Genomic DNA, 13182 nt, shown 5'->3' with positions numbered 1-13182 from the left:
GAGACATGAGACAAGAGTAGATATATAAAAAAAAGCATGAGTTATTTTGAGGTTCTTTGAGTTCAGTGCACTAATAGCCTTCTATGAAACTGTCTACATGATTGTGTTCTTTGTGACAACTGCACTGGCAGATCTTGCAGGGTGCTCTAGGGAAATCGGTGAAAGTCACATTAGAAATTGTTAGTGATTTTTTTTTTCCAGGAAAAATAATGCCTTTGCCACTGTGCTGTTGGGAAATAGCTTTGAAAATTCAGTGTCTGTTTAATGTTAGATGCTTTAATATGGAATGTGGCCTCTCTGGCTATTACTATACAGGGGAGAATCTATGGAGCCCAGGTTTGGAGTTCATTTTGTAGATTAAAAAGTGTACCTGAGTATACAGTATATCTTTCTGAATCTCCCTGGAGCAGGCCTTTCAGCTGGTCATAATTCTGCTGTATTTTGCACTCATTTGTGAGTTTGTTCAGAGAAAGAAATGCCATTTTATATTACCTGTTTCTGTTCCATCCTTCCCATCTTTCACCCACTCCTTCCTCTACATTTTATTATATGGATTTCTTCTAGGGCAAGGATTTTATTTTTCTTCTAACTATCTGAATAAGATAGAGAAATGGTGTAGCCAAAAAAGTTTTGGTTTTTTTGGCTGGGGGGGGGGGGGCGCAAGGTTAACATGGGTGGGCAGAAGGCATATAGGTCTGAGCCAGGCTAGTTTTCACTCTTGCTGACAAATAGGGAAAGTCTATAAACGGCATTGAAAAATTGGTGCTGGAAAAAATCGGCATGGAGCACTATTCTATAAACATCACTCCAAGTTAAGTGCCACTTATAGAATAGTGCTTAAAGCTGATCTTGGCCTCAAAGCTGGGCACCAGTATTTACACTAGCTGAAACCTAGTGTTAGTGCTGGCACCCAACTCTTGGCATTTGGGCACAGGAATTGCACTATTCTATAACACATGCAATTTTTTGGCATGCCCCTGCCCCACCCCTGGCCATGCCCCATTTGTGCTAGTGCATTTGAGCACCCAGTGAATAGCACACAGGATATGTGTGCAAATTCCAATTACTACCAATTAACTGCAATAATTGACATAAATGTATTGCAAGTTAATAGCTCATTAGCTAATTAATTTATGTGCACATCTTTGATCCATGCCCAAATTTTGATGTCATATATATAGAATCCAGGGGATAATGTCTTAAGGGACAATCTATAAGACATGCCTAAACTAAGATGCCAATTGTGCAACAAAGTGTATTGAATAGAGGCACCTATGCCTATAAATGCTCGGTGCTATTCTGTAAACTTGACATGCAACTTGCATACCCCCTAATTCTAGATGGCGCCTTAAGTTGTATGAACTAATTTGGCCGAATGGCCAAATTGCATGCACAACTTAGTTGATTAACAAGCCAATCAGCACTGATAATTGGTACTTAACCCATTAGCGGCACTATTTGGCTTTAATTAGAACTTACGTTCACAACTTTCTAGGCATATTCTATAATGCGGTGCACGTAAATTCTAATGTGCACAGTTGAAAAGGGGGCATGGCTATGGGCATGAAATGGGCGGGTTGTGGGCCTTTTAAAAAGCTATGCCCACTATTATGGAATATACCCGATCTATGCCTAACTTAGGCGCAGGTATTTAGGCGTGGTTTTAGGTGGCCTAAATAGGTGCACCTAAAGTTTAGGCACAAGAGTTGCATGTGAGCATATTCTATAAACTACACCTAACTTTAGACATAGTTTATAGAATCACACTAAACTGCGTGATTTTACGGCGCTTATTTTTAAGGCACCATATATAGAATCTAGCTTGTAGTGTGTACCTGAAAGTAAGCCATAACCATGGACAGAGCATGAATGTGTGATGAGCCTGTTGCCATGTGAGGCACACAACTTATTAATGCTATTATTTGCACGCAGTGCTTGGCATACATAGGCATGCCAACTTACTTTAGATAAGAATGTGTGTTGCATAAAAGCAATTTGTCCTTGAAGCCATATAAAAGATGTAATGAAGGATTGCTAACTTTTTCTAGATCAATATGATCAATTTTTTTAGTTATTTATAAAAGAAAAAGGAAATATTTCTGTTTCAGTACTTCACTACTAAAATGTTATCTACCAAGAGATCTTTTATTAGTAAATAGTCTTTGGATTTATTAACTGCTCTTGCTAAATCCTAATAAATAAATATTATATCCATTCAGACCACAGTTGCTGGTACTTCTGAAGCTAGATGAAGATTTACATGTGAAGTACCCTCGATTGCTAACATTTGCTTCCCAGCTCAAAGCTGGCAAAGGTTTGACTATTGTAGGCACAGCCTTGCAAGGAAAGTTCCTGGACAATTTTGGAGAAGCTCAAGCTGCTGAGCAGGTACATTTTCCAATATATTACCTTTCTCAAAATTCCTTGCATGCAGACCAGATGTATGATTCCAATGCATCAAACCAATATTAGTAGCTCTCTGGAAGTGTATGTACTACATGTGTTCCATAGTATGATGCCAGTGTTGGATATAGATATTGCTACTGTACCAGGAAGAAATATAGAAGCTATTCCTTTTCAAGAAATAGAAGCAGCAAGAAAACACATGAAACAAAACCTAACATCACATAGCTATAATTTAGTTTATTCTTCCCAATGTGCATCACTGGGGAACGCCACTGCTTATCCTTGAGATTAAGTAGCATGGAATCTTCTCAAACTTTGGACTCTGCCAGATACTTGCAACTTGTACTGGCCATTGTTGGAAACAGGATACTGGGCTAGATGGACAATGGGACCCTTAATCTGACCCGGTAATATGTTCATATGAGTACTCTGGCCCATTTCCGTTAACAGCCTTGAAGATCAGACAAAGAATTTTAAATTTAACACTAAATTGTAGTGGTACCCAGTGAGGTTTTTGCAGAAATGGTGTGATGAGGTCATGTCACTTACAACCTTCTGTCAGTCTTGCTGCAGCATTATGAATCAATTGGAGCTGGTGCAAACCCTTTGTAGTCAGACCAGTATAGAGTGCATTACAGTAATCCTCTCTTTATATTATCATAGAATGAACCAGTATGATAACACTTGACTTTTCAGTTCAGTTGACCTTTGAAGGTTGCTTGGATTTTTGGGATCAGTGTATGTGTTGACTCTAGCTGTATCCTGACTTGTGACTTAACGGGGGAGTTTGTATCTCAGAAAAGAGATTTTGATGTCTGATATGTGCAGTGGCGTTCCTAGGGCGGCTGATACCCGGGGCGGATCGCCGATGTGCCCCCCCCCGGGTGCAGCACCCCCCCCCCCAGCGAAACGACACCCCCCCCCCCGGGTGCATGTTTACCTGCTGGGGGAGCGCCGCGCGCCTGTCTGCTTCGCTCGTTCCATGCTCCCTCTGCCCTGGAACAGGAAGTAACCTGTTCCGGGGGAGAGGGAGCACGGAACGAGTGGCACCGACAGGCGCGTGGCACCCCCCCAGCGGCGTGCACCCGGGGCAGACCGCACCCACCCCTCCCTAGGAACGCCACTGGATATGTGCTCACTTGTGTTAGGGATCCACAGGAGCTCAGTTTTACTTGGATTCAGGCAAAGCTTGTTGTTTTTAATCCATTCCTGAATTGCTGTTAAACAAGTAGTTAATTTACTCAAGGCTGAAGGTAAGTCGGATTCAATGGGTATGAGTAGCTGTACATAATCCACATAGATGTAGAACTGAGTGTCTCATCAATCGAATCAGCTTGGCTAGTGGCTTGCAGTAGATATCGAACAGAATAGGCGACTATATCGATCCTTGTGGTACCCTGCAGGTCAGCGCCCATGGTGGTGTTAAGATGCTGCCAAACAGTATGGAAGATAGGATTTGAACCAAGTAAGTACTTTGCCACTGATATCTGTTTCTACCAGTTGTGCTAGCATAATATTGTGGTCCACAGTGTCAAAAGCTGCTGAGAAATCCAGAAGTATCCCCTGTCTTGGTTTTTGTGGAGATCATCTAGTAGGGATATGAAGACTATTTCCATTCTGATTTGGGTCTGAATCCAGATTGACATGGATCTAGCCAGTTTCTCTCTTCTAACCAGTTGTTGAGTTATACTATTAATTGTGAATATTTCTTCAGACTGCAAATTTCTTAGCGTAACTGTATGTAGTCTGGAAAACTATTACAATTTTTTAAAATATCTGCTACAAGTTAATTTCAAGAAGGATACCCTATCCCAAACATTCATCAATATAGTTAATAACTGTTCCTATTGACCTGTTTTTGTACCTCCAATGATTTTATAGCTATCTAATTTCCTGAGGGAGTCTTTCATGAAGAAATTCTTCAACTACCTTCTGAAAATCCACACACACTCTAGTGACTATTCACCTTTATCCATATGATTATTCAGATATTCCTAGCATTCGAATAAGTTAGTAAGGTACAATCTCACTCATGTTGGTTCTCCCCCAGTAATCTATTTATCTCTATGACCAGTAATCTCATTTCCAATGATAGTTTCAGCCTTTTACGTGACACCACCATAAGGTTCACTGTTCTGCCGTTATTTGAGTTAACCCTGCAGTTTTTTTTGGAAAACTGATGTTCAACTGGCTATCATCCCATCCTCAAATACAAAGGCAGAAGGTCTGCAGTTTCATATGAAGTTCCTCTAGAATTCTGAGGTGAACACCATCATCTCCAGGAGATTTTCTACTATTCATCTTGTCAGTTTGTCTAGCACCTCTTCTAGATTCACATGCATTTTTCAGTTCCTTTAAGTCATTACCTAAAAATAATGGTTCAGGCATGGGTATATCCTTAACATCCTCAAAGTAAAGCAAGCAGCTCACTGAGGAGCTGATATAGAAAGCCAAGCGGTAGAGTCACATACTGATGGTTGAGAGTGTAGCTTCTACTGCAAAATTACTTTAAAACTATACCACAGGTGTGCAGTTATCAATGAGCATGCAAATTATTGCTATGTTTAAAAATGTGTGCTAACAAAAAAACAGTGCACACCATGGCAGTAATCCGCAGCTTATTGGAAAAAATGTTCCCCTACTTGTCAGTGTGTCAGTGGTGATGGTGATTGGCTCATGCACTGCAAGAAGGAGAACATAAAAAGAATTTTGGGTCTATTCCCTCCCCCCCATATACCACAAATTCCTGGTAATCTAGCAGCTCCCCTCCCAATCCCCTGACCTGACCTACTCCCTCCCTGCTCTGGCCAGTAAAAAAAACAAACAAAAACTTATACAGTCTAGCAGCCCCCTTCCATCCCCCTGACTTGAACCAACCCACTTGCCTTTGACATTAAAAAAAAAATAAAAACCCAGCCCTGGTAGTCTAGTATACCCATTCCTGAACCCACTAGACTACTGTTTCCTCTAAGCTGAGCGGGAGTTCTTCAACTATATTGCTGCCAGTGTGGGGTGGTGCTTTAATATTGTATTTTCAATTGCTAGGGACAGGCAGGTTCCCTGGAGTCCTGCAGAGCTTGACTGTCCCTCACTATTGAAAATGTGATAGTGAAACAGCATCATCCACTGGCAGGACCATAGGTGGAGTACTTCTGCTCAGCTAAGAAGGAACAGTGCCCCAGACCTGCCCCAACCACCTCAAAAAGTAGAAAGGTAGAAGTGATTTCCATTCCCTCCCCTGACCCAACCCCTTGCCCCTGTCATTTAAAAAAAAACCTGAGGTAGTTTAGTACACCCCTTTCCCTCCCTGAAATCACTGGACCCTCCCCACCTACCTCAAAAGGTGGAAAGCTGGAAACAAGTCTCACTCACGCCTGCTTCTGGCACCACCATCATTCAAAATGGCAGTGCCTGACCCCTAATGATGCATTCTGATGCACCGCTAGTGGTCAGCCTACAAAATAAGGCATTAAGCACTGTCTTATTTCGTAGGCTTCCCATACTGGTGTGTCAGGATGCCCCAGTAGGGTCATGCACCACCATTTTGAATGACGGTGATACTGGAGGCAGGTGCAAGCATTGCTCCAGTCTTTCTGCTTTTAGAGGTGGGTGGAGAGGATCTGATGGTTTTGGAGAATTGAAGGGGTAGACTAGACTATCAAGGATATTTTTTCTTTTTTGCACGAGGCTGCCCCTAGAGGTTGGAGCAGCTGTGACTGAGAAAAGCAAGTGGGCATTGCTCATGCCCATTTCCCACTAGATCACCCATGGAGATCTTTCCATTCATCCACTTTCTGACCAATCTGTCACTTAGAGCTCATACTTAAAGCATTCAATTTGTTTCTAGCTTGTTTTGCCAAAATCAAGTACACTGCATTTAATGTTCTCCTTGATTCAACTCTCTGGTTAGCCAGTAAAAGAAATTGATGAGATTCATCTGGTGTGGTCTACCATGGAAAAACCATGTTGTTTCAGATCCTGTAATCTATTGGGTTTCTGAAACTGCATTATCCTCTGTCTTATCAGCAAATTCCATAAATTCGCCACTTAGGTCAGACTAACTATTCTGAAGTTCTTCAAGTTTATTAGGAAGACTATATCTGCTTATCTTCAGATCTCTGGAAACATGTCTGATTCAAGAGGCATTGAAAAGGTATATAGTTTCCTTACTACCCTCATACATGTGAGGGTTAATTTTATAACAGGTTGCCTATGTATGAAGTTCAGGAAAGCTTCTATTTTTATCCTATTTTATAAAGTCATAGAGGCATTTATGTGTCTTTACAAAATAATAGAAGTAAACCAGCAAAAATCGTGCATGGATTGAAGCTGCAGATATTGGAAGTCCATTGTATGCAAATCAATCTTATGCGTATTCATTGTCTTAATCCTGAAAACCCAAGTGGCTAGGTGGGCCTCCAGGGAAGAGTTGAGCTGTACTAGTAAACGTAATGAAAATTGTAGTTCCTAATGGCATTCTGTGTATAATATAGTTTTCAGGCTTTTGTTTTTGTTTTATCTGCAGACTATTAAGCATATGATGGAAATTGAGAAGGTGAAAGGGTTTTGTCAAGTGGTGGTAGCCAATAAAATTCGAGAAGGTATTTCACATTTAATTCAGTCTTGTGGACTGGGTGGCATGAAGCATAACACTGTGGTGTTAGGATGGCCCTATGGATGGAGACAAAGTGAAGATCCAAGAACCTGGAAGACATTTATTGGTTAGTTTACCATTGACATGCCGTTTATTGTGTAGAAACAAAAATTATTCAGGCACTCACGTTTTTCCTACAGACTTCATCATATTATTCTATATTGTTTGAAGAGACTATATGGAAGAAGTAACTAACTTATTAGTCTCACTTACACACACAAGGAGTGACACGGGCTGCACATACTGCAGCAGGACATGTTTATCCACTCCTACCCTAGCTGAGATAATATTTAACCATCTCTGACCTCATATGCAACTTTCTTTAAATTACTCACCTTACTTTCTAACTCTTCTTACTTTCTTACCTATCTATATGTTCCATCTTTGCTTATACCCTTCATTGTCAATTAAAATGTTCTATTATGTATTGTGTTGACATTGTAAGTAGTATACTAACCACCTTATAATTGAAAGAGAAAAACGCCTAGATTTCGACCCAAATCGGGAGATAGACGTTTATCTCACAAAAACGAATAAATCGGTATAATGGAAAGCCGATTTTTCAACTGCACTCCATCGCGGAAGCGTACAAAGTTGATGGGGGCGTGTCGGAGGCGTGGCGAAGGTGGAACTGGGGCGTGGTTATCGGCCGAAGAGAGATGGGCGCCTTTCGCCGATAATGGAAAAAACGTATGCGTTTGTAGCAAGAATTTAGGGCACTTTTCCTGGACCCTGTTTTTTCACGAATAAGGCCCCAAAAAGTGCCCTAAATGACCAGATTACCACCAGAGGGAATCGGGGATGACCTCCCCTGACTCCCCCAGTGGTCACTAACCCCCTCCCACCACAAAACATGATGTTTCACAACTTTTTATTTTCACCCTCAAATGTCATACCCACCTCCCTGGCAGCAGTATGCAGGTCCCTGGAGCAGTTGTTAGGGGGTGCAGTGGACTTCAGGCAGGTGGACCCAGGCCCATCCCCCCCCTACCTGTTACAATTGTGCTGCTTAATGCTTAGTCGTCCAACCTCCCCAAACCCACTGTACCCACATGTAGGTGCCCCCCTTCACCCCTTAGGGCTATAGTAATGGTGTAGACTTGTGGGCAGTGGGTTTTGAGGGGGATTTGGGGGGCTCAACACACAAGGGAAGGGTGCTATGCACCTGGGAGCTCTTTTACCTTTTTTTTTGTTTTTGTAAAAGTGCCCCCTAGGGTGCCCGGTTGGTGTCCTGGCATGTGAGGGGGACCAGTGCACTACGACTCCTGGCCCCTCCCACGAACAAATGCCTTGGATTTATTCGTTTTTGAGCTGGGCGCTTTCATTTTCCATTATCACTGAAAAACAAAAACGCCCAGCTCACAAATTGTCGAATAAAACATGGACGTCTATTTTTTTCGACAATACGGTTCGGTCCGCCCCTTCACGGACCCGTTCTCGGAGATAAACACCCATGGAGATAGACGTTTTCATTCACTTATGCCCCTCTATCTATAATAAATTTAATCCAAGGATACTTTGAATGTAGTTTTCACATGAGCGTAACTTTTAATTACATACAGTTATTAACTAGACCTCAATACTACCACTCCTGGTCTATGACCTTTTCGGGTGTAAAAGAACCTTTTTTTCAAAAGGATTCCAGGAAACTGTGTGGAGTTAGTTTTATCATAGTTCCTATTTTATCTGCCCCCAGTGTAAACATCAATGAAAAAAACTCCTACTGAGAAAAGTCATTCATGTTACGCTGTTGGTCTGTTAAATTTCTACACCCTGTGAAAACACATTACTTCAGCTATTGGACATTACATTCACCCTTAAACTGTTTTGAGAAGGGACATGGCAATATAGTAATTTGGTGAATGATGGTGTATAAAGGCCAAAGTGGCTCATTTTGTTTGCTCATTGGATATTTTTCCACTGTGGGTAGATGCACATATAGAATCCCATATGCAACCCGGTACCAACTTGCCCCTTCCCCATGTCTTTTACCAGATCTTTCAACCCTCTCCCGCCAGTGCTCTCCATATCTGTGCCAAGCATACCCAAAATCTGATAGTAATGGCTTTCACTCCCACTATTAGAAATTGATACTTATGCCTACATCCAAGCCTACCTCTGTAGCTTATTACATCATTGTTTTCATAACATACATATACATAGTAAATGACAGCAGATAAAGACCTGTATGGTCCATCCAGTCTGTCCAACAAGATAAACTCATTTTACCCGAAAGATCTGTTAAGTCATACTAGATTAGAGTTATAACTGCTGCTTTATGTAGGTCACCAAATGCCTTTTTTTTTTTTTTTGAAGCACAATGAGTCATAGCACTACTCTTTTGGGGGGGGGGGGCTAAACTCCTGCTTTGTATACTCTACCCCAGTGTTGTTTTTTTTTTACCATACTGACACTAGAGGTTTTTTACTGAGTTACTGCTCTCAAGCTGGTGTACATGTACACTGCCAGATTGTACCCACGATTTTAGTAGATTTTGTATTGGCATTTTATAGACACATACGTGCCTTTGTGCCTTTTTATAAAATAGGCACCTACTTGGTGCTTCAATATCATGCTTTCAGTCCCTGACCCTCACAATTGAAAGCATGATATTCAAGCACCACTCCCCACCAGTCGAAAAACCAGTGGAGGACTCCCAAGAGCATTGCGTACTCAAAATACCTTTAGTTTAATTCTTGAAAACAAGATTTGAAGCACATTAAAAACTAGTGGAACATTCCCTTCTATAGTAGCATACAGTATATCCTGGTAATTATTGAGTTGCTATTCATTTATTGGAAGCCAAAACCACTGGGGCGGAATGAGCTCCTATGTGAATAGGTGTTTATTGCATGTTCATGTTTTATCTGATAGCATTGTTTCACAAATATATCTGTCGGTTTATTATCAGATACTGTGCGTTGCACCACTGCAGCTCATCTGGCCTTAATGGTGCCCAAAAATGCATCTTTCTATCCAAGCAATCATGAGCGCTACAATGAAGGAAACATTGATGTATGGTGGATTGTCCATGATGGAGGCATGTTAATGCTGCTTCCTTTTCTACTAAACAGCACAAGGTAAAGTATTACATTACATTTTGTTGTTTTAACTTCCAGATAATACAGTATTGTTCCAGGGATACAATATCAAATCTCTAGAGTATTGATAACATTTATTTTTTTTTGGGGGGGGGGGAGGGGTTAAGATTTCAGGTCATGCTTTTTCATTAGAACAAGTTGCATATAATGAGTTATTTAAATTACTCACTGGGGAACTGGAAGGTGGGTATTTGTGAATTTTATATTCTTATGTTAATGTCAATGTATTATTGGAATCTGCCTATAACTTTGGCGAAATATAGAATTGCCAATAAATACAAAAAATAAGCAGAATACATTTGCCTAAATGTTAATGCAAAGCTAACTTCATAGAATGTTTATTAAAAGATGGCCTTTTTTACATAAAGTATTTTTGCCAGAATTTTGCATTGTTTTAACATGTGAAGTCAATTTTGTAAAACATGTTTCCATTTAGTTCATTTATGGCCAATATTTGAAAAATCCCACCAGTACCTCCTAGTAGGTCTGAGATCAATTTGAGCTTCCATTGCTAATACTTACAGTTTTGGGTGAATTTTAAGAGAAGTCTACAGATTATCTGTTGACCCTATGTTTAAAACAGCCATACCAGTTTGCTTGCCAGAATGCGCTATTGCAGCATCGCACACAGAGCAATGAAGTCCTGTGTGAAAGCAGGAAGTCTCTTTCACATTCCCCGGGATTCTACATACCGCACCTTAATTTCTGTGGGAAAATCGAAGACTATTCTATAATAGTATGCATAACTTAATTGGTTAACTAGCTAATCAGTGCTGTAAATTTGATGTTAAGCAATTACCAGCAGTAATTGGCATTAATAAAGATATATGTGCACAACTTGCTAAGTGTATTCTGTAACGTGGTGCGCTTAAATTCAAAGTTATATAATGGAAAAGGAGCCATGGCCATGGGTGGGGCATAGGGGTTTCTTAAATCTATACGCTTTGTTATAGAATGTACCCGCTCTGCGCCTGATTTAGGCATCGGGATTTATGCTAAGTAAAACATGATGTAAATGGCTGTGACTAAATTTGCTCGCATGAAGAGGCGCTCGGCGTATTCTATATACCAAGCAGAAATCTAAGCCCATTCTATAAAATATAGGCGTGCTTTAAAGAATATGCTTAGGCCTATTTTTTTTTGTGCAGAATGTTCAGATGCTATTTATAGAATCTAGCCCATTATGTATAAATAGTGCTAATTCTGTTTTAGAGTATTTCAGATATATTTGTTGACTTTGGATGTAGCATGCAATCTAGTCTACAGTTCGTTCTTGCTGTGAACATTTTTCCTTTACTGCAATACTTTTTATTTATCTAGTTTTAAATATGTCTTTATATTTGAATATGTAGAGAACTCTTATCTGTAAGATGTGTCGCTTTTATTCTTCTCATTTTGTTGTTGTTGTTTTTTTTTAATTAGGTTTGGAAAAAATGCAAGATGAGAATTTTCACTGTAGCACAAATGGATGACAACAGTATTCAGATGAAAAAAGACCTAAGGACTTTCCTTTATCAATTGAGAATAGAAGCAGAAGTAGAAGTGGTCGAAATGGTAAGGGATATTAGCATGGGTCATTATAACCTTTTTACAGAGCAATACACATTTATATGATTACATGTGAAAATTTAAATTTTTTGGAATTTTTTCCAGCATAATAGTGACATTTCAGCTTATACGTATGAGAGGACTCTAATGATGGAGCAAAGGTCTCAGATGCTGCGACAAATGAGATTGACCAAGACTGAAAGAGAAAGAGAGGTATGACTGATTTCTTCATTTAAAATTATGATCAGATGAACATTTATAGAGTTGTCCACTTTAAATATGAAACCTATACATTTCTATAAAGTTGTGATCTTTTTCTTTATAATTCTTTGTAGTTTATTGTTCTTTTCTATTACTAAACAAGTAGGGAAAGCATGCAGATCTCTGGATTCAGAAATGCTTACCATTTGTAAGTGGGTTATGTGTGGTTAATGGGAGTTTATATTGTGTGGGGGTTGCAAGGGGTGTGCATGGGTGGTAAGAAGCTGTGCCTCTTTGATAGGTACAGTATATATATTAGAGTTATATGTTGTGGGTATTATATTTAGCGTGTGTTCATAGTTTGGGGATATCTGTGGAGTGTGCTTGGATGAGTAGTGGTTGCATGGAGTGGTTGTGTCCTGTTTCCAACAGTGGCCAATCCCCAGGTCGCAGATACCTGGCAGAAACCCAAATAGTGGATGTTTTCCCAAAGGGAGCAAAGAACACTGTGACATATGCAGAAAAAAAAGAGGAAAAAGGACCCGGAGGCATCAGATATCCATCAGTGGCAAGGCTATTAGGTCTCCTATAGCACAAATCTATTACAAACCCTTGAGCCTACTGTATGTATTCAATCATTTGCCATCAGGGACCAAAACCTCTGTTTATACATCAACTTTTTTTATTTAAACTTCTATTATAAATGCACCTTGAAAGTGCCGGTTTTCTGTACATTTATGCATGGAAGTGGCATGTAACTGCAGACACCCAATTATAGAATTGTCCTTTATGGGGGAATTTCTGTAAAGGTCACCAAGATGCAGAGCATCTGGGCGCCCAGCTTTCGTTATAGAATACTAGAGTAAGTTACCAAACTTTAGGCACACCCCCCTTTTGCAATTTGGCATAAAGGGCCAGATTCTATAAATGGCGCTTTAAAAAAATCTGCATTCCTGCCTGAGTGTATTCTATAAGATTTAGGCACAGTATATAGAGTACGCTTAGTTGATATCCCAGCGCCTAAAACTACGTGCCTCCATTTACAACAAAAATGTGGTATAAATCCCTGCACGTAGATTTACACAGACATATTCTATAACAGCGCGTGTAAATTTGGGAACGTCCATGAAATGCCCATTTCCCCACCCATGGCTGCCCCCTTTTGAATTGTACGCTTTAGAATTTAGGCGTAGTTCTTTACAGAATACGCTTAGTGAGTTATGCATGGCACAATTTTTAATTATTGCCAAGTAGTGCTCATTATTGCTTGTT

At 40.2% G+C, this 13182-nt stretch overlaps 1 protein-coding gene across 1 annotated transcript in view; it reads left to right on the top strand.

Annotated features, from left to right (window-relative positions):
- The window catches only part of SLC12A4 (solute carrier family 12 member 4), a 136290-nt gene that overhangs the window by 109502 nt on the left and 13606 nt on the right, over positions 1-13182 (top strand). Inside the window, 6 exon segments of the mRNA XM_030204307.1 lie at positions 2220-2388; positions 6932-7127; positions 9972-10124; positions 10127-10140; positions 11584-11715; positions 11815-11922. Coding sequence (XP_030060167.1) covers positions 2220-2388; positions 6932-7127; positions 9972-10124; positions 10127-10140; positions 11584-11715; positions 11815-11922 — 772 coding nt within the window.

The sequence above is a fragment of the Microcaecilia unicolor genome, chromosome 5 (genome assembly GCF_901765095.1).
Source record: "Microcaecilia unicolor chromosome 5, aMicUni1.1, whole genome shotgun sequence".
NCBI lineage: Eukaryota > Metazoa > Chordata > Amphibia > Gymnophiona > Siphonopidae > Microcaecilia > Microcaecilia unicolor.
The sequence above is the reverse complement of the archived record's forward strand: the minus strand, read 5'-3'. Positions and strand labels throughout refer to the sequence as shown.